The sequence below is a fragment of the Salvelinus namaycush genome, chromosome 3 (genome assembly GCF_016432855.1).
Source record: "Salvelinus namaycush isolate Seneca chromosome 3, SaNama_1.0, whole genome shotgun sequence".
Lineage (NCBI taxonomy): Eukaryota > Metazoa > Chordata > Actinopteri > Salmoniformes > Salmonidae > Salvelinus > Salvelinus namaycush.
Genome location: NC_052309.1, coordinates 76011240 through 76033988, shown reverse-complemented (window position 1 = coordinate 76033988; position 22749 = coordinate 76011240). Strand labels below are relative to the sequence as shown.

The 22749-nt window shown below is 44.6% G+C and overlaps 1 protein-coding gene across 2 annotated transcripts in view; it reads right to left on the bottom strand.

Moving 5' to 3' along the window:
• Positions 1-847: 847 nt before the first annotated feature.
• Positions 848-22749, bottom strand: part of LOC120038981 (netrin-1-like) — a 48525-nt gene continuing 26623 nt past the window's right edge. For both annotated transcript variants that reach the window (XM_038984507.1, XM_038984517.1), the window contains exons 3-7: positions 20002-20190; positions 13731-13880; positions 12515-12568; positions 8973-9047; positions 848-3522 (exon numbers count right to left, since the gene is read on the bottom strand). In XM_038984507.1, coding sequence (XP_038840435.1) covers positions 3203-3522; positions 8973-9047; positions 12515-12568; positions 13731-13880; positions 20002-20190 — 788 coding nt within the window. In that variant the 3' untranslated portion in view covers positions 848-3202. The remainder of the gene's footprint in view (positions 3523-8972; positions 9048-12514; positions 12569-13730; positions 13881-20001; positions 20191-22749) is intronic.

Genomic DNA, 22749 nt, shown 5'->3' with positions numbered 1-22749 from the left:
ACTAAGGACTTGAGTTGGGGATGGGTAATTTGTATGATGGTTAAAGCAGGGCTAATTTTGGCCATGAACACATTGTTGAGAATGGAGTTTAGGATGTCATCCAATGACTACAATGCCTCCACCTCATAGTTCCATCTGTGCTGCGCATTAACTAAAAGCTTAGTGATATAATCAGCTTAATATCGAGTACTTATTGTCTGTGAAGATTATAGAGTTCAGGGATCTAAGACCAATGAGGATAAGGAATTGCTGAGTTAACTTCTTTGTGTTGTTGTAAATGACTGGAGCTCTTGGGCGGTAATGTCTAATAAATGTTGAATACATTTACTCAATGAACAACTCTTAGTGTTGCTGTTTTCTGAAGTCACCCTCTGTGCTGACTGTACTGAAATGACCTTTAACTAGGAACTTGGTGCTGTTTAGATTATTAATATATATATATTTTTCAACCATTATTTAACTAGGTCGGTCAGTTAAGAACAAAATCTTGTTTACAATGTCGGCCTACACCGGCCAAACCCGGACGACGCTGGGCCAATTGTGCGCTGCCCTATAGGACTCCCAATCACGGCCGGTTGTGATACAGCCTGGATTCGAACCAGGGTGTCTGCAGTGCCTTAGACCGCTGCACCACTCTTGACGTTTAATTTAATTTCCCCAACTGTAATTCACTGTTATTGCAGGAGGAAAACAGACAAAGGCTGATGCAGTCTCATAGGGTAATGACAGACTGTGGTCTTATTGGGCCACACCATTTAGCCCATGTCAATCCCAAATGACTCACTGAAGTACAGAACTAACAATGAGACACAGATGAGATGATGAGAAACAGTTGAAAGTCCACAAGTACTTTTACAGAGCTTTATTTCAGATTTACTAGGCTGTTCAATAGCTACAGACTTTTACTTTTTCATTACAGCCGTCTATTATCCAAAGCAAAGAGTAACCAAAAATAAAAACAGGCAAAAACAAAAGCCACATTGTTTCATGTGTCATTAAATATATTCATTTGTGATAAACATAATATATTAGTATGCATTACAGGACATTACACAAACTTTTGCAATGGACAAAGCTAAACAACATTTACAAGCCCAAGTATGAACACAAGCAACATTCAGATATATTTTTGTAGCAGATATCTGGTCATGACTGAGTACCATTCTCCAAATGGGTGGAAAACTGGTCTAACTTTACAGAGTGGACCCACTGACAGCTTTGATATGTGTAGATCCAGAGATGGATGCACTGGCACAAGAACAGTTGAAATGGATTGCAATAAAAATGTCAATACAAATATGTAAAAAAAAGTGTGTGGATGTGTGTGTGCAGGTGTGCATCTGCTTGCATTTATGTGTGTTTATGTATTTCCCAACTATTTTTGAGAATGTTTATTACAGGTTGTAGATAAGCTTCTCTCTGCTGAAATACACTCCTGGGTATGCATAACTTGTAAACAAGAGAAATCTGCCTCTTTTTCATTTATTTGTCTACCCATTTATTAAGTCTATGGTATTTAAAACTCTGGTTAATAAAACATGGACATAAATCTAGTAAATGTTTAACAAAAAATAGTAGCAAACTATACAGCTATATAACATTTAAACAGCCGGTCACCCCTTTTGTTGAGAACCAAGTAACGTCTTGAAAATGGAATGTCTGCAAGGTGTGAAGTGAGAATCAGATGCGGACACAGTGTGTTGATCACACAGCTTGACTCCTGTGATATTTCATCACTCCACAGGTTTATTTTACAACATAATGCATTTTATCTTTATACAGCATATACATACTGTACATATTGTCATCCACAATTTGGTTAGCTTAGTCAGCTAAGTAGTCAGCATGCATCTATTATTTTAACAAAACGTAGGTTCATTTTGATAGGTCTTATCAAACCACATGAGGTGATTCACTGTTGAAGACATCAGAATGTCCCCCCCACCCCACGATCAGTCCTTTACCAGCAGAAACAGGTCAATGCTCAGAGGAATGTTCAAGCAGTACTTCGTATTTTAACAAACGTGAACCGGATAGCAAACCAATTGCATCAATCAATGACACAGAGTCAGTGGACATTAGGTTCCAGGACCAAAGGCCAAAGGCAGCACATAATCAGTCAAATGTGTGATCTCAGTTTGAACAATCATGAATGGACATACATTAGTTCTTTGATTTTTCTGAAACCATACAGTATGTTAGTTTGTATCCTGCAAGGTGCCATTAAACACTGAACATATCTTATATGTTCTGAATACTGTTGAATAATAAAGGACTAAACATTAAGTGCACGGTCAACTCATCTATTTTAGTTCTTCTAGTTGAGAACAGAGTGCTGTCTAAATACAAAAATATTGTATAATTATATCATGCCTACTGGTACTTTTATTTTGCTGAGGTCACAACCACACTGTCAGGATGGCAAGGAAATGTATCATTTAACAGACTCTTTCCCTATGCTAGTATCTGAGGAGCAACTTCTTCATGACACTTTCATTTTGATTACATAGTTAGCAGTAATAATGAGGTAACAACCACATGAGGAGCTCTTAAATAAGAAAGGTAACTGGCAATAGCTGGCTTGTTTTTACAAGTATACGCTGAAACCACAGTAAAACCTAGTTTAAATGATCAATTTAACGTGTTAACACTCTTAGCAGTTTGCACAGTTTATCTTGACAAGGCCTGGCAAGCAGGAGCCACTCATTAAACATGAGAGAGATTCCCCTTAAGCCATGCCGTGCCACCTCAGCTTGCTAGAAACAACTTTACACAATATATATATATATATATAAAGAGCCTCTTTAAACACATATGTGATACAGTAGATTTCTTTCTGATGTTCTGTAGAAATGAACTGGAAATATAAAAATAATGGTATCACGAATAAAACAAAAAATAAGTAACTTATCTGAAATATTAGGTGCAAACTCTGCAATTCCACAATGAAACAAACCTTGAAGGACAAACAGAACAACAACTGTAAAAAGAGCTCCTTCACACGAACGTTTCTAAAACTAATATTCTCTTTTTGCTTCCACTCAAAGCAGCAGCACTCAGTCACTTTTTCTCTCTCTCTCTCTGTTCACTTTACCTCTCCCTCTTTCCTCTCTCCCTCTGGTGTTTCCTCTTTCTTTCTCCTCCTCCTGTGTTCCTCAGACTGGAGGTGAGCCCCCTCTCTTTCTCTCCTCTCTGGCTCCTCTTAACACTTGCCCCTCTTGTCGCGCTGTTGGAACTTCCTCAGTCTCCGGCCCCATAGGTCCTTCCAGGGGATGAGCAGGCTGCCCTTGTCCGCCACTACGCCACTCTGCCCGAGGGAGTCATCATCCGTGCCCAGCAGCAGGTACTTCCTGCCAAGTTTGATCTTGGGGCACTTGCAGGCCACGTCCTTGGCACGCACCCACAGGAGCTGGTCACCGCGCCGGATGCGTTGTTCACCTTGCTTGTAGACAGAGATGATGTTCACGGTAAACTTCCACCACTCCCCTGCCTTGTCTCCTTTGAGGACGTGCACTTGGACAGCTGGATGACCAATGAGAAGAAGGAGTGAAGGGGGAATAAGAAAATGTCACAATAAAGCAAGCAACTCTTGAGTATAAGAGATCCAGTTAAAAGTGAATGTACAGTAAAACATAGATCCTCCTAATAACACACAGGGTAACTAAGCAGGGAATCCTTAGCAGCCTGTGGGTTTCTGTTCCTGGGGTCCAGACTGGCCTGGGGGTGACCCCTCAGCTGTAAATGTCCTGTTTTACTATAGCTCCAATAACTGCTCCAATGTTTGAGTATGATTCAGGAATTGCTGACCCAGTGTGTGTGAATTGTTCCCCTGGTCCCTCCCCTCAGCCATGACCCCTGACCTCTCCTTGTTGTGTTGGCTAGCATGCTCCGTATTACAGCAACAGTTGCCATAGTGCTCCCCAGGGTAAAGACAATGGGTGCCCGCTGAGTACATTTGAATGAGCACCTCCCTGAGACTGGCTGTAATGTTTGACTGCTGTGGACGTATCCTTAGAAACGCTTTCCTTTCCTCAACTGACAAGCCTGGAGAAAAATAAGTGGCGGGTATACTGGGTTCAACTCAGAAAGTCCAACAGTGAAAGTGCAGCATTCAACCTTTACTAAAGAAATACCACATCTGTTTGAGGTAGAAGCTCTGAAGCAAAGCCATTCCTGTGCTTTTGATAGAATGGCCTTTCAGCTGTTAAGCAGGACGCTGCACATCTTAAGAACCCTGGGCTAGAGCAACCTGGACCTGGTAGCCATTGAACCTTTCTCCCCTGCATGGATTTCTCTGTCACATAAATCTACCATTACTTCATCACTCTGATTGCAAAAACGCCTCAGTCATCGCAACAAGGGGGAAAACAACTGAACTCACTGGGGTAGGAGCTAATCTGTGCTTGAGGTGAAGTGGTTTAGCTGGGAATGTGCTATTAACGATTGGACTAAAGTAGGGGGGAAATGAACCAACCTGAATAGTTTCCACTCACAATTGTTTGAATTGACCCAATTTGGGAAACAGTGTGTGGATGGTGTGAAATGTTTCAAACACACAAATAAATACACACACATACACAAATGCATACATGCACACGCAGACACATACACACATACACACACGTACTTGTGTGTGGACTAATGTTAGAAAAATATAGGTGGCTGAAAATAGCACAGGAAGTATTTTCTTTCTCCTTGTCTCTCTCTCTCTGAATGCCAACGCTCTCTATTGCGAGCCGCATCGATTGTCCCCCATAACAGCCTGGAACGTTCTAAGAGAACAGGAAGGGGGGCCCTGCTAGTGTGAGCAAATTGTACACAATTTCAGAAGAAAGGAGGCCTGTTGGGCTGAGTAGAGCACGCTCTCACAGTCCTGCCATTCATTAACAATGTGTCTCTGGGCTGGAGCCTACTCCTTCATCCAAACACATAAAGGGTGTGTGGGGGGGTGGAGTGGGCCACTATTTATCTTCCCAGCCACAGAGAGGCTTCCAGAAGAATCGGAATGTGTTCCGACCTCATGAGCTATCCGGGTTCTGCTCCCAGAGCCCCATCCAAGAGCAGCGTGAGAATCCAGCAGAGATAGCAGCGAGCTCCCCGGGTGAATGGACCAGACTCAGCTCTCTGCTGTCTGACACCAATGCAGAACCCTCTGTCACTCTATGGGCCGCTCAGGAAATTGGTAGTTCTCTAAGCAGATAGTCAAATACTGTTATACTGGACTGAGATTCCAGTCCATGAGGGGACCAAAGTATGCAGTACTAATCATGGATGTTAGCTGGAAAGACCAAGCAGCTCAGTCCTCACACCTCTGCACATTGCTTCAGTCCTGCTTCTCACCCAACGAAGTTCAAAGCGCCCATGGGGCTGGTGTTGAATTGAGCTCATGAATGGAGATCTAGGAAACTAAACTTCTGTTTTTCTGTTAGCAGACAATATGGTACATCAGTACTACTTGGACCATCTTAGCAGGGTAGCACAGAGGGAGGGAATGAGAGGAAGAGGGAGAGAGAGAGAGAGAGAGAGAGAGAGAGAGAGAGAGAGAGAGAGAGAGAGAGAGAGAGAGAGGGAGGAAGAGGGAGAAAGAGAGGGGTTTAATAACACAATGGCAGCCAAGCCTCCCGCTGGGTCCCCTCTCTGAGCAGTGTGCTGGGGATTGACCCGCCGACAAGGGGGCTATAATCAAATTAGAGCGTGTTTAATTTCAATACTGAGGCCCCTGTCCCATCTGGTTATCAGCTGAGTGACTGATCTGGACCCTGCTGCCCCCAGGGTGAGCTCACAGGGACCGTTGGGTGACGGGGCTGTGTGACCCTTCCTTTCACTGCTGGCCCTGAACGTCTGCAAAAGCTCTTTGATTCATTGTCCTCCCCGCTGGAGGGGTGTCAGCCCAGAATATAACCCTTTGTGGCTGCCGTCGCCGTAGCTACGGCCGCGATGGAAAACAAAAATGAATAAACACAACATATTTCTTTCTCTCCGGGGTGGCAATCCGTCAGCGTCAGCCTAATTTACCACCTGTTTGCGCCCTGTGGAATGCTCCGAGCCGGCAGAGTGCACCACTGTGTTTAAACAGGGGGCCTCTTCCCGCGACCCCGGGAGGCCCGCAGCGCCACTCACACAGGGGGGTCGTGGCCCCAAAGAACAGAGACACTGTGAACCCCACAAAGCCCCAGGGACAGCCCTGAGAAATGAATTAGATTGAGGCAGAGGAAAAGCCTCCTGAGGAATGGTCTCTTCATAAAGCCCCAGCTCAGCCACAGGAGAATCATCTGCACTCAGCTGTTTTGATGAACTCTTGAAAAACCAACCTTCTGCTTTTCATGAATCAGTCTTGTGATTTATAGATTTGTCTGTTCTTTTCATGGATGACTAGCAAGATTAAATGAATGAAAATATGGATTCTGATGGCTGTTCAGTTTTCTGGTGAACTGAAACAAGGAGCTCACATTATTGTCTCTCTCTGTGTTGCACAATATTGATTGAGAAAAGAAGAACATTTGGCCATTTATGCATTGAAACTTTGTTAAAAGTCTCTGATGTATCGCTCTGTTTGATTGATGAACTATGATTGATGATCTGGCTTTTGGACATGTGACAGATATGAAGGGGAACAGTGTGGCCAATGCAGCTGGATGTGTTTCATTAGAGAGAACACTGAACTAAGTCTTAAATGGATAGTTCACCCAAATAAAAAAATGACAGTGGTTTCCTTACCCTGTAAGCAGTCTATGGACAAGGTATCACAGCAATCCATGCTTTGGTTTAGTTGACTTGACTTGAATGGGATTTGTGCCACAAACGCTAAAACATTATCATGTGAACAGTGAAAGTCAAAATCAGTGCCAGGGAAACTACATCAAAGTATGGATTGTAGTCATTCCTTGTCAATAGACTGCTTACAGGGTAAGGAAACCAATGTGTCATTTTGTAATATGGGTGAACTATCCCCAAACCCTGATTATAGCCGATACGGTCTTGAATGAACAAATCTATTCTAACAATCAAAGGCTTAACAATTTGAACACCAATATAATGGCTATAACTACAGAGGAATTGGTGACCAAAATATTCAATATGATATAGGCCTACTGTACAGTTAGGTCTCATGCCAGGAGTCTAAGAGATCTTGCATTGTCTTTCATAAAGGAAACGTATGTGGGTATTTGGCTATAGGGAGTACGATCTGTTCTCAAATGCTGGCAGAGTGCTGGACGTGCCTCAGGGTTTGTGCTGCTGCTGCTGCGGTTGGGGAGATTTGTACGGTGGTTAGCAGACATGAATCTGCTGATAGGAGATCTGCACCATAATACTACTGTGATTAATGGAATGGAAAACCCTCAGAGGCGAGGGAATCACTCTCCATATGGAGATATGGAGGCTACACGGTGGGACAGCACAATGAAACACTATATAGGAGGCCTATGATATGATCCATGGACTGTCCCTACTGCTACTACTGTCTCTCTTACATTACCCCCCACCCTTCTCATTCTTTCTGGTCTGTTTTTAGATCTAGTGGTGCTGTTTTTTGGTGCTGATTCAGAATATAATGATACAAGTCCAGCATCATCAATCATTAAACTCAAATGTCCTTTTAGCTTCAAGTTACAGAAGTTATTTCATTTGTGAAACCGTTCTAAAAAAGCAAGCTATGTAAATACCTGTATTTGGCTTGAACATGAATGTTTTCATATTATTCACTTACTGTAACGCTGTGATATCTACAGTGCATGTAATGGCACATTTGATCACAAGTATTTCAGATGCAGATGAACTCCTGTGGAGTCATTGATGACAGAGTATATTTGTTGTGTGATTTGGCAAATTTTATTAATATGGGGCTTGCTGAAAATTCCTAATGGCCAGATCCCCGCCAGAGCCTCATGCTCCCAGGGTGCACCAGCCTTTCACCATGGAGCAATAAAACTGGACCCTACTGAGGCTGGCGGCTGAGAGCAGGGATTGCCCTAGACCATGGACAGGGGCCAGGGTGAGCAGATCCACAGGGCTTAGAGGGAGGTGGAAGGGGAGAGGAAATTGTCCGTTAGCTGTAATTGAGAGGGACTGTGAGAGGACGCAGTGGGAGCTTGTTCTGCGGCCCTCTGAAGCTCAGAGCCCTCTCTTTATGAGGTACAACTCCCCTAAGACACACACACACACACACATCCGTCAAGGTGGGACAACAAATCCAAATAGTTCCAGCTAAAGCCTGGCAGAGCAGAGCTTTGCAGCTCTCCAAACCAACAGGGGGGCTGGCTCGTGCCACAACCTCTCTCTGAGGACAGTTTCAGCTGGAGTGGAGGAACTGATATAAGCTCAAGATGTAGAGGTAAGAGTTGAATAATCCCTTTGTTTCTCTGCCCAGACACTGATGCCACTGATCTCTATCTTTGGTGATAAAAGAAGAGGCCCTGCGGTGAGGATGCCCCCAGCAAACACTCTTCTCTCTGTCCAGCTCCCCCCACCTCCAGTGAATCTCACATAGTAATGAGTGTATGTCAGTGCAGGGATGTTAGGATATGTTAGACATAGGTTTTGTGTGGCTAGCTTACAGATGATAGATAATAATATGTATATGTTTTCCATGCTAACTAATCAAAGTTTAAGTAGACTGGATACATCTGTTAATGTGCTTTACACCGTCATTGCCCAAACACAGTCTAAAGCTGTCTGGTTTTGAACACAACCTTCAAGAAATACATATATTTTTTGAATTCCATCATTCCATCATGTCTTATTTCCCAGAAAGCAGCACACCTCAGTCTAATACTGGTTGGCCTGTCCATCAGCGGGGTCCCCTGGGCTCAGTTCCGAGACCATTTCCCTTTGATGCAATGACTCTAATCCTGGGAGCTTGAATAAGCCACAGAGAGGGGCTTGGGAGTGGGCATGCCTGTGATTAATAAATACATCTGACCCTCGACAGCTGGCCGACGCCTGGGCATATAATTCCTGCACAGTGGACTCACCATAGTCTTTCTTGCAGTACTTCTTCATGTTGATCTTCAGCTTGCCCTTGGATGCCTTGCAGTGAGAATCACAGTCTGTGGAAGCGAGTGAAATAATGGGTGGATTAGGTTACAGCACAGCCAACATATCACAAACATCTAGATTTGAATTATTCTCTCTCTCCCATGGTTTACGGACTGACCTCAATTATGTTATCTAATAAATGCCTTTTAGGTACATCCAAGGGTCTACACTCTACCCCCACTGTAAGGGATTGAAAGCTTACATCTATTGCCAGGCCATTTTAGTGTACTTATGGTACACTGTCTCTTGTTATGGTGTTATGGTGTCCCTGTGGAGCTGGTGGAGGCTTAAGGCTTCCGCATGCTTCGGTTCGGCTGGCGCCTAGTAGGCGAACCGGACGAGTGTGCTCACATACCCTTAAAAATTACATACCCTGAAAAATTAGAAAAAGCGGCAATAGTACTATTTGTCCATCTTGTGGCGCCATAGCCAGTATACACTTCTTAAAAATAGTTTGAATAAATCTAAGATAACTCAAGAAATCTGTCATTCATTTTGACATTTTTGCAGAGGTGATCTTAGTCACACAATTTTACATCTAACTAAGATGTTTGGTTTAGTATTTCTCAAGTGAACAAAATGTGCATGAAAATGAGTCATCTATCATTGAATGTCGACAAACACTTCATTGAAGAATCCCTACTGTTGACCAATGACCGACGAAGGGGTGTAGACTTCGGCTACCGAACTTGCAATAGCCTCGAGAAAAAAGGTGGAGTGCATGAACAGCCGGGAAAAAAACCTTACCGAAGACCAAAACAAACAAAAACGTCACAAAATGTCATAATACACTGAGTGCACAAAAACTGATTGAAGTGGATTTAACAGGTGACATCAATAAGGGATCATAACTTTCACCTGGATTCACCTGGTCAGTCTATGGTTTTGTACACTCAGTATATATGCACACACTTTTCGGAACAGTTTAGGATGGGAAGCATGCGGACACCTTTACACAGATCCTATTGTCAGCTCACTCCCACTCTCTTCCTCCAACCTCTCCACACAGAATCTCTAGCCTGTCAGAGTCCTGGCATCCATTGTGTCAGCACTCAGGGTTGGGAAGGTCACTCACAAAAGGAGGTCACTGAAGGAAGTTAGCTAGTAGCCTAACAAAAATTAGCAGGGGCCTAAGCAGTATCCATTCCACTTAAGGCGAGAAAGAGAATACTCTCACGTTGGCCGGGGCCGATCTCTCTGTGGCCGATCTCTATGTGGCCTCTGAGAGGAGCCTGCTGCAAACAGGTGGCCAGAAAGAGCTCATAGTTATGATTAATTGCTTTCGGGTCTGGTGCTATCCCTTTGACACCAGGCTGTGTTGACCTGGGCTCGCAGGCGTGCCAAGAGGCTTTATCGATGTCCGCCGACTGTCGTGTTGTCAGGGTGCCAGGCACCTTTTGTAATGGGGGAGATGGGGCTGGGACGAGAGGCCAAACTGAAAATGGAAATCGTTTGTTCCCACTTTCCCACTGACTGACACAAATTGGAACCAGAACATCTCCTGGTTTTGCTCCCCCTCCCAGTGTAATAAGCCCCATGCTCTTTTATGGGGGGGGGGGGGGGGGGTCGGCCAGGGGGAAAGGGGGAGCAGTTAGGAGAGAGGGGACCTTTCAGTTTGCCTGAATATGGACAAACTTCATTATTTCTTCCAGCCCTCTGTCCAGTCCTCCCCTTTCTTTCCCTTTATACTCTGTGTGAATGAGGTTGCCCAGGTAACAGCGGAGCGAGAAAAAAACGCACTCCCCCCAAAAAGGCGGATTGGGGCGGATGCAGGGGGATGGGGAGCAAGTGCACGTATGTGGAGAAAACATTTCTAGTGAAACGCCTGGCAGCTTTCGGGGGGGTGTAGAAATGAAAAAGGGAAGGGAAATCCCAAAGTAAATTAATTTGACGAGTCCATATCGACCACGCCTGATTTCCATTTAAATGTGGCTAGGGCGGGGGCCCATTTGTCTCCCCCTGGCCCCTGGAGGCCTTCATCGTACCTCCCTTTGATAGCTGGCATTGCCCATTAGCCCAGCAGCACAATCCCAGGACTGGCCATCACACCCACAGCTCTCATTAAGGCCCCGGCCCCCGCTGGGAGGACAAACGTCCCCTTTGTGTGGTCTCTCTAGCGGGGCCACCACCATTCTCTAGGGTCCCTGGGGACCACACCACTCTTAATTTGGAGGGTGGTGTCTGTGTGGGGTTCCTGACAAGACTCCAAACCCCATTGCAGCTGGTCGCCAACGTATGTAGCAGGTTGGCCATTCAGCTCAGTGAAATATGTGGAGCCACACTGTTAGTCCCATGTTAATGATCAAAAGTGACAGAACCTATATGTTTTACATGCATGGCAATTTAAAGGAATACTTCGGGATTTGGGCAATGAGGCCCTTTTTCTACTTCACCAGAGTCAAATAATGTCTCTGTGTCCAGTAAGAAGGAAGTTAGAGGCAGTTTTGCGAGCCAATGCTAACTAGCATTAGAGCAATGACTGTACGTCTATGGGTATCTGCTGGCATGCTAGTATCCATTTAAGTAGAAGTTGGACCAAAAACAAGTTGGCTTAGGCAACAGGTTTTAGAGACCAATACTTTGCTCCAGGTTTCTCTTTTTCTCCTCACACGCATGCCAGGGGATCTACCTCACAAGCTTGGACTGAGCAGTGACTGAAAGTATGAGCTAAATGTTACAGTGGTATGTCACTTCAAATCAGTGTTGCACTATAGCACGCAGACTCAGAGCTGTGCATTCCAACAATAGGGCTGTAAATAAGTGAGCAAAGGTTCTCTTCCCTCTCAGCGCAGCGAGAGATGATTGGAAAACAAACTGGTGCAAATGAAGCATGCAATCAGATTATGGGCTGGAGGCTGAGTGGGAATACAGAATGGGAGGCCGGGAGAGAGAGCTGACCAAAAACCTGGATTGAACATCTCCTGACACATAGACATCCACTTAAATACTGCAATTATGGAAGCTGGCCTTTAAAATACTACAATTATGAAGGTGGCCCTTAAAATACTACAATTATGAAGGTGACCCTTAAAATACTAGAGTTATGAAGGTGGCCCTTAAAATACTAGAATTATGAAGGTGACCCTTAAAATACTAGAATTATGAAGGTGACCCTTAAAATACTAGAATTATGAAGGTGGCCCTTAATATACTAGAGTTATGAAGGTGGCCCTTAAAATACTAGAGTTATGAAGGTGGCCCTTAAAATACTAGAGTTATGAAGGTGGCCCTTAAAATACTAGAATTATGAAGGTGACCCTTAAAATACTACAATTATGAAGGTGGCCCTTAAAATACTACAATTATGAAGGTGGCCCTGAACCCAAATAAGATGTAGAAATAGAAAAACATAAAAAATAGAAACTGTGGAATGATATGAATTGTGCTCGTACTAAAATACAATACATTTGTTATGTTATGCTTTAGTAATTGCCATACCCTGTGGATACCACATGGCTCAGCAGTATCACAAACTCACCTAAGGGCTCTTCAGAGCTGGTATAGGTGGAGGTGGGCGATGCAACTGGAATCTCTGCAACAGAGAAACCACACCACAAATATAATGACATTTCACATCACTACTCAGTTTGACAGCTTCATATGTGGAAAAAGGAGCAAAGTTGTTAGAACGTCTTAGTTCAATTTCCTGCTCACCTTCCTTGGGGCTTAAATGAACCTCAGAGCATTGGTGATATACTCTCAGGTATTCCTTAATAGGTTGTCATGTTACTGATTGCTGATTAGAACACAGAGATTGTGCTTGGAATACACATTAATAGCCAGTTTCCCATTTGAGTTTCACTCTCTTGTATTCGTGGCATGCTGTATTGTAAGGTACAGAGAGCCAGGGCCCCTGGCCTTGTTAAAATTGAAGTTGTCAGGAAGTTTGATATAACAAAAATGTAATATTAAGCTATTAAACCTAAAACATATTAGCTTGAAAATATACGAGAAACCAAATAGTTTCAGCTCAATTTTCAAGACCCCCATTTCCTCCATCTTTTTTACACTACATTTGTTACTTTCCCAACAAAATGAAGGAAATCCTATTCCAGTGGGTTCACAGAATGATTTTATCGCTGTGGATCCTGGCCAAGCACACTGATTCCTTTTCCACAATGGCTTTGTTGAATTTCCAAATACAACTTTATCGGAAATGTCACCAATTGAAACGGCTGTATAAATGGTGGCCAATTGTAAATATCTATGTGTCCCAGCCATCCGCGTTATCTTATCTGGTCATGCCAGCTGTGTTGGCGGTGCTAGCCACCCATTAGCCCATCTTGTGTATGGAGGTGTCATTTATCGCCGAGAGGCTGGAATCTGTGGGCTGCTGATACTGCCAATAAACATATTAGCCATCATTACCCTGGACTGGCTGGGTGGATTTATAGGGAGATGGGCTGTTAACGGTGCTGCGGCTCACAAGGCCATGTTAGCCTAGACATTATGCCCTGTTTACTTAAGCTCTGGTCTAAAATATCCATCCAAAGTAATAAAGGAACAGGGGGAAATAACAAAATGAAATGAACTCTTGATTTCCTGCATAACAAGCATGGGTTTTGGTGCGATAGAGTACTTGTCAGCGACTACTCCTATTGATGGGGCCAGTGTTGTTACTAGCTGGGCTTTGGTTGGGCTGACTTGTGTGGTCTGTCTGAGGACATTTCTCTTAGTACTGAGGCAAGTCATACTTATGCAGGGGGCGATAGGAGAGCGGCTCTGCTGGTAGCCCTTGGCACAGCGGTTGCAGGTGATGCCGGTCACGCCGTCCTTGCAGGGACACTGGCCGGTGGTTTGGTTGCAGGTCTTGCCGGCTGCGCCAACTGGATGACAATCACACGCTGTCAGAAGGAAAGAGCAGGAGAAAACAGAGATGAGATTAAATCTGTTCGGTCTTCACTAATATTGGTTTAAAACCAATTAGGCGTAAGGCATCCTTCTCAATTCCCTGTGCTTCTCGTTCCTCCAATGTTGACTCTCTGAACTTCAAAGTAAGCTTTGAACAAGCTTAAAGTGACTCACAGGCCACCACAGATGGGGACTGGGACCTCAACCAAATTACAATTACTCCCTTTTTCCTTAATGATTATATTACTACACCTGTGTGTGTGTGTGTGTGTGTGTGTGTGTGTGTGTGTGTGTGTGTGTGTGTGTGTGTGTGTGTGTGTGTGTGTGTGTGTGTGTGTGTGTGTGTGTGTGTGTGTGCGCGCGTGCGTGAGCCGTGTGTGTGAGCCGTGTGTGTGTTTAAGCCGTATGTGACCAGTCTTTGTGTTCTCTCTGTGGAGCGTTGTGATCCACGGCGGGCAGAGCAGAGCCTGTGCACCTCTCAGATTGAGTTTACAATCTAAAGCTTTTTGGCAAAGAGCTCCTCGCAAATATATCCTGAATAATGTTCCCCATTAATGGGTGAGTGGAACACACTTCAAAGCCGTCTGTTTAAGTTGTTAGTCAGGAGGATCGCACATTAAATGTGAGAATTTAGTTTTGTGCATGTGCACTGCCAAACGTTTACCATAAAGCCTGTGTTTGAAGTTGAAGCCCAGCTCTTTCCATTAGAGTTGTATGTGTTTTATGTAGCTGAAGAGTCATTTGAAAATAGCTTTAAGTGGTCCAACAGAGGCTGGAGTTGGGTGTTATTAGCTGGGATTCAATGGGTTTCATGAATATTAGAAGTCACTTGTTAAATAAAAAAACAAAAACGTTTCTGTCCTCTTTCTACTCAATTTGCAGTATAAGTACATTTTGCCAAGTTTGTTTGACACATTTTATCGAGGTATAATAAAATCAGCATAAAATAATCCTGTCCAAAAAAAACAAAAAAAACAAGGGCATGAATGAAAAGTCATGTTTCTAATCAAGTCCTCCATCTTTACCAGCCAGAATGTTATTGTGGTTCTTACGTCAGGAAACAGTAAATAGTCCCATTAATTTAGAAACAGGATTCTAAATTGTACAGTACATAGACTGAAACTGTAGGCTTGATCTTGCTTTCTGTTGATTTAATGGGCATTATCTTCTATAGCCTTTACAAATGACTTTTTAATGCAGGGTGGGACCAAAAAATGTAAAATAAAACATGAGGTCACTCTTGTCCCTCCCGATGGCATGTGGGTAACATCCATGTGTATTCTAAAGATGTGTGTCTATTTCTTAAGGGGTTATAAGGGATTGTACTTGAAAGCCACATTAAAATAACTCTTGTTTTTGTATTACTTTATATTACTTCTAGAGATGCCACTAACCACACATCACAATAGAGATGCACCACTGTGTCTCCACTCAATCCATCCGCCACCATCTAGTCCTCTTCCTCTGAGCTCAAACCACTGCATTGTGCTCTTAATGTTCTGAGTGCTACACTGGGAACTCACTGGAAACATTAATTAATTTCGCTGCGGTGTGGAGGTAAAGAGTTGCTGAGAGGTTGAGGGGGAGTGTAATTCAGTGGACCGTGTGGCTGTTCCACTGCTGTGGGTTCCCTGGGCCTGGTGAAAGGCTTATATGGCGGAGCGGATGAGAGGACTGGGAATAAAACAAACCGTTAGAGCTGGGGGCCACCGGGGGCCGCCGGGGGCCGCGCTGTGCTCTGAGAGCCGTGTTTACACTGCGCTTGATGAGGGATGAAGTCGTTAATCTGGGAAATAAAACATGAGGCATTCCACACTGCCACTGGAGACGCCGCTGTTTCAGCTTATAAGGCGGAGGGGTCAATTTTGTAACCTCCATCTTTCAGAGAATGGTGATCCTCCATTTTGGGGGTTCAGGTTGGAGAATGAAAGCAGACTTCCTCTTGGCTGTGTTGGGACAGAATTGTGTTTCCTGTCCAAAAACAGCAGAGCGAGATGGTTGGCTGAGTTGAACAATAAATACCATGGGCCCTAACTGATGTCACAAAGCGCTGAGTATGTCACCTGAGGAGAACGCAGCAATCAGGCTGTTGGGGTTTGATCCCAGAGTATGGAACAGAGTAAAAGTTGGGGCAGAGCTGGAAGCCTTCAGGTTACTGATACAGCCCTCTAGAAAGCCTAAGACAGGTTGCTGTATGTGGTTAGTGCATTAGGGAAGGAGAAAAACTCTGTAACACTAACCTGCCCATAGCTTCCTCCTCTGCCCGCCCTTGACTGCATCCCAAATATAGACTGTAAAAATGTTTGGGCTGGCAGCGTGCAGTGAAATAATGATGCGCCCAACCATTAGTCACTTTCGAGAAGTGCAAAAGATCCATGAAATGTGTTAAGAACAACAGCACAACATGAACTACATTTGCCCTGAACTCCAATTAGGTTTGAACTCTGACAGCCACCACTGTGAAACGACCCCAAAACACTCTGGGTAAGTGGCTGAGTTTTATACATGATGGTGGACTGTGTTGATACTTTCACTCCGTGAGACTTGGAATAGTCAGTATGAGTTAAGAGTGGAGGTCCCTTGTGGTCTGCAGTAGGAAATGTAATATGTTGCAGTTCCTGTGACTAATTGGCCAGTGGTGTACCAGGCTGAAGGGCACTGGAGAATAGGTACTCCGAGAACCCGCTCTGAGCCAATAGGAATGCAGCCACGGCTGTGGTTGGAGACCACAATATGCGGGTCTGCACAGAGTCCCTCACGTGTCACTGAAGCGCAAGCTGGTCCCAGTGTAATACAGCACATTGAGATGTTGTAATCGGACCGGAAAACAAACGACTTGAAACAATATTCTGTCTTTCATACAAGGAGGATATTACACTCTTAGAAAAAAAGGTGCTACTGTATCTAGAACATGAAACTATTTTTCGGCTGTCCCCATAGGAGAACCCTTTGAAGAACTCTTTTTGGTTCGTAGAACCCTTTCGGTTCCAGGTAGAACCCTTTCCGCAGAGGGTTCTACCTGTAACCAAAAAGGGTTCTCCTATCGGGACAGACGAATAACTCTTTTTTTCTAAGAGTGTAGGATATTGCTGTCTTTTGAAAGACTAGAAGTCATCCAGTTCAGGGTAATGTGTGATGTTGGTGGATCTGATGCTGAGGTGAAATGGTTGGCTTGTTCAGGGTAATGTGTGATGTTGGTGGATCTGATGCTGAGGTGAAATGGTTGGCTTGTTCAGGGTAATGTGTGATGTTGGTGGATCTGATGCTGAGGTGAAATGGTTGGCTTGTTCAGGGTAATGTGTGATGTTGGTGGATCTGATGCTGAGGTGAAATGGTTGGCTTGTTCAGGGTAATGTGTGATGTTGGTGGATCGGATGCTGAGGTGAAATGGTTGGCTTGTTCAGGGTAATGTGTGATGTTGGTGGATCTGATGCTGAGGTGAAATGGTTGACTTGTTCAGGGTAATGTGTGATGTTGGTGGATCTGATGCTGAGGTGAAATGGTTGGCTTGTTCAGGGTAATGTGTGATGTTGGTGGATCTGATGCTGAGGTGAAATGGTTGGCTTGTTCAGGGTAATGTGTGATGTTGGTGGATCTGATGCTGAGGTGAAATGGTTGGCTTGTTCAGGGTAATGTGTGATGTTGGTGGATCTGATGCTGAGGTGAAATGGTTGGCTTGTTCAGGGTAATGTGTGATGTTGGTGGATCTGATGCTGAGGTGAAATGGTTGGCTTGTTCAGGGTAATGTGTGATGTTGGTGGATCTGATGCTGAGATAAAATGGTTGGCTTGTTCAGGGTAATGTGTGATGTTGGTGGATCTGATGCTGAGGTGAAATGGTTGGCTTGTTCAGGGTAATGTGTGATGTTGGTGGATCTGATGCTGAGGTGAAATGGTTGGCTTGTTCAGGGTAATGTGTGATGTTGGTGGATCTGATGCTGAGGTGAAATGGTTGGCTTGTTCAGGGTAATGTGTGATGTTGGTGGATCTGATGCTGAGGTGAAATGGTTGGCTTGTTCAGGGTAATGTGTGATGTTGGTGGATCTGATGCTGAGGTGAAATGGTTGGCTTGTTCAGGGTAATGTGTGATGTTGGTGGATCTGATGCTGAGGTGAAATGGTTGGCTTGTTCAGGGTAATGTGTGATGTTGGTGGATCTGATGCTGAGGTGAAATGGTAGGCTTGTTCAGGGTAATGTGTGATGTTGGTGGATCTGATGCTGAGGTGAAATGGTTGGCTTGTTCAGGGTAATGTGTGATGTTGGTGGATCTGATGCTGAGGTGAAATGGTTGGCTTGTTCAGGGTAATGTGTGATGTTGGTGGATCTGATGCTGAGGTGAAATGGTTGGCTTGTTCAGGGTAATGTGTGATGTTGGTGGATCTGATGCTGAGGTGAAATGGTTGGCTTGTTCAGGGTAATGTGTGATGTTGGTGGATCTGATGCTGAGGTGAAATGGTTGGCTTGTTCAGGGTAATGTGTGATGTTGGTGGATCTGATGCTGAGGTGAAATGGTTGGCTTGTTCAGGGTAATGTGTGATGTTGGTGGATCTGATGCTGAGGTGAAATGGTAGGCTTGTTCAGGGTAATGTGTGATGTTGGTGGATCTGATGCTGAGGTGAAATGGTTGGCTTGTTCAGGGTAATGTGTGATGTTGGTGGATCTGATGCTGAGGTGAAATGGTTGGCTTGTTCAGGGTAATGTGTGATGTTGGTGGATCTGATGCTGAGGTGAAATGGTTGGCTTGTTCAGGGTAATGTGTGATGTTGGTGGATCTGATGCTGAGGTGAAATGGTTGGCTTGTTCAGGGTAATGTGTGATGTTGGTGGATCTGATGCTGAGGTGAAATGGTTGGCTTGTTCAGGGTAATGTGTGATGTTGGTGGATCTGATGCTGAGGTGAAATGGTTGGCTTGTTCAAAGAGACTGTTTGAATCAACTCCTGCACTCCTGAATTCCATGGCAGACCTCACTTCTATTGTTAGCCACTCATCTTTTTTTCCAGAGAAATCCTCTGAGTTCTCCCCCTCCCCCGTTACAATTCACAGAAATGTAGGGCGATTCATTATAGCTCTCCAAGTTAAGCAAATAAAGTCTAATAAAATGTGGTCACTAGGGCCCGAGTGTTGGGATCCTCCCCTGCTTTAGTGATAAAGGTACTCCAACTACATTGTTTCAAAGACTCTGTCCACAGAAATGCTGTTATTACTGTCACCTGTAACCTCTATTTGAGAGAGATAACTTGACTTGGACAAGGAACAGAGGTAGAAGTTAAAGCATTTGAGGTAAATGCGCAAAATATGCATTTTATTAATCCACATCCACTCACTCAAACCTGCCCCAGCTTGTGCTGGTGTTTGTGTGATTGCATGTGTGTGTGTGTGTGTGTGTGTGTGTGTGTGTGTGTGTGTGTGTGTGTGTGTGTGTGTGTGTGTGTGTGTGTGTGTGTGTGTGTGTGTGTGTGTGTGTGTGTGTGTGTGTGTGTGTGTGTGTGTGTGTAAGTGTGTGTGCGTAAGTGAGTGAGTGACAGGTGCTTGTTTGCTCAGTGCCTCAGAGCCTGGCTTCTCTCCCCACGGTGCAGGGAGACAGAGGGAGTGAAGCTTTTCTCTCCTCACACACTAATCCTGAACAGCATGGACTCAAACCTGACTTATGTGCTCACACCTGTGAGTGTGTGTGTGGGGGGGGATGGGGGATGATAGCGAGATCTGTTTCCACTCAACTGTACGGATCAGCTCACACATCACTCAGTTTGTTTTGCTTGTGTTGTCATGGAAATCCCACTAGACTCCAAATACCAGAGTCACACAGGTCAGCAACACTCACACTGGCACAGGTGGGAGCTTTGTCTTTACAACTATCTTTCACCTGTCTCACATAATAATAAATAGTAGTGAAGTAGTGGAAAGTGCTACGCAATAAAGTTATCAAAAGATTGTTGGAAGACTTGTTTCCTGCTGATAATTTGTTGAATTTCTAGATGTCATGGCAGAACAATTCAACTACATCAAGAAAGTCCAAAACTGAAGCAGAATATCAACTAGCGTGAGGTTTGGGTGTCATGTAGCCATTTTGAGCAGCCCACCCAGCAGATGCCCAGCCCAGCCCAGGTACTGTACCTTTGCAGGCCCTCCTGTGGGAGATGGCCTTGGACATGTCCCGGAAGAAGCCCTCCTTGCAGTAGTGGCAGTGGCGTCCGGCCGTGTTGTGGCGGCAGTTGAGACAGACTCCGCCGCTCCTCCGCCCAGACAGCTTGTACAGCTCCATGTTGAATCGACAGCGCCGGGCGTGCAGGTTACAGTGGCAGGCTGCAGAAAGATGGAGAGAGGGGGAGAGAAAGAGAGGCAAGGGGGAGAATAACACAGAGGTCAGTGGGTTCGCATGCTTTTTACACAGGTGTTGAGTACACTTAATGAAGACTTTGGCCTCCTGAACCTCAACAATCAACACAAAAAAACTCCCACAATGCAACCTTGTAGTTCAGCTAGTCTAGTGCGTCATAAGCTGGAACTGAAAACTGATAAACTCAGCAATTTCATTCACATGTACAGTATATCACGGTAGGGTGTTGACCACGTTACTTTCCAATTTACAAAAGTCTAGTGGAGGGGAACCAAATAACAGCTAGTGAACTGTAGTGTATGGAGACCCTGAGAAAGTTACTGTTACTCTAATGACATCAGTGGGTCAAAGTCCTCTGGTCAGACATGTCATTTGAAGACAATGAGTTATGAAAACAGATGGATTGGCCAGGCTGTGAGCGATCCAGTTTGTAAGAGTAAATGGTGTGGTCCGACTCCACGCTCTCCTTTCCCCTCCACCTGCTTATAGATTTGACCTCTGACCCCTAGTGACGTCAGGAGAGAGATTTCCTTTCCCACAGATCTCGCAGCCTTTACTAACTCTCTTCGTTGTTTTATTGTCATAACATTATGAGGGATAACTTCCCAATTAAATCGGGTGATTCATTCATCAGTTATCTCTGTGTGTTAGAGCCAGGGTGGACATTACACCTCTGCTCTAGTGATATTCTCTTCCAAAGCACTGTGAAAGAACTTCAATGTTTTGTCTTGTATTTGAGCTTTTCTGTTTTAGTCTCATCCAGGCACGTACTGCTGTGATAGGGCTGGAGGAGGAGAAGCCCACATGGTTTCTTATTTGTGGATAATCTCTCCATCAGTGCACCCTGCCTTAAGGTTATAGCCACAAGATCTGAGCGATAAGGGCACATATGCTACACGTTCATCAGCGCTCCCAATCACGTACCAACCAACTCACACCTGCCATTGGGGACCAGGGTTGCCAGGTGGGTGGGATTCAGAGCTGCTTCCTCTAAATTGGGGCTTAAACACACACAGTTACACACAAACCGAGGTGTTTGGCAGCTGTCATGGGCTTATCACACCTCAAATCCCAGGGCCGATCAGCACACTCAGAGCACACCAGACCCCCGGAGCTTTGAAGCGTGCCCCCCCCCCCCCCCCCCCCTCTCCCCCTTGGTCTTTACCGCCTTCTTATCCCAGATGTTATCTCCACTTTGGGTGGACGTGTGAGTACAAATGTAATGGGATTTTTTATGAATGGGAAATGGAATGGAATGCTCTTAGTTTTCTTACCAGAGGAAAACATCCTACAGATAAATGCCCAAATAAAGGAAACACCAACATAAAGTGTCAAGGGCATTGAGCCGCCAGAACAGATAGATATTCTACAAGTGTCTGGAACCCTATTGGAGGGATGCTACACTATTCTTCCACCAGAAATTCCATCCTTTGGTGTTTTGTTGACGGTGGTGGAAAACGCATCTCAGGCGCCGCTCCAGAATCGCCCGTAAGTGTTCAATTGAGTTGAGATCTGGTGACTGAGACACACACACACACACACACACACACACACACACACACACACACACACACACACACACACACACACACACACACACACACACACACACACACACACACATACACACACACACACACACACACACACCCTTCAAACCCCCTATGCACCTTTGAGACCCCTCTTTTAAAGTCACTGAGATTTCTTCTTCTAGCCATGGTAACCAAAATAATGGGTAAGTGGGCATTTTTATACATGAGCATGGGACGTTAAGCATGAGACGTTAATTGCTTAATAAACTCAGGATCCACACCTGTGTGGAAGCACCTGATTACAATATACTTTGTATCCCTCATTTACTCAAGTGTTTCCTTTATTTTGGCAGTTACCTGTATGCTGGTACTGTAACTTTAATCTTCACAGTGAGTCAGATGAAAGTTGAGAGATAAGAAATACCAAATAAGTATCTGGGCACATGCATTCTGCATGCAATATAGGCCAAATCTCCTATTACTTTGACAAGCAGCATGTCTTTGTGTGGTCTGTGTGTATACAATACTGCTTCAGCCTGTGTGTGACCCACTGTGTGTGGTGTCGTTGGGGTGTCTATGTGTCTGTGAGAGAATGTCTGCATCATGTGATTAATAAGTGTTATCTCCTTGGCTTTCCCCAGCTTCTCCTAATGAGCGCTGTGCTATCTCATACACACTTCCCTGGCCAGCTCTCCAATCACTCCGCTAATTGTCCCTCAGTGCCAAGGCCTCAAGTACTGATAAGCTATATTTAGACCAGCTGGCCCAAAATATCCCTCACAGCATCTATCAGACACATTGTTGTGTTTACAACTGGGAAGCCTGACAACAAAACTACAAGTGAAGAAACAAACAAAATCTCCCTAGTTTTCAATATGTGTTCAATAAGAGCTTAAATTTTGTCCAATTACGGGAGGAAATGTGATTTCTGTATTTTCACATCAATAATAGAGATCGTAACAGTGGCTACATACCTGGCAGTGTAGCCTACAC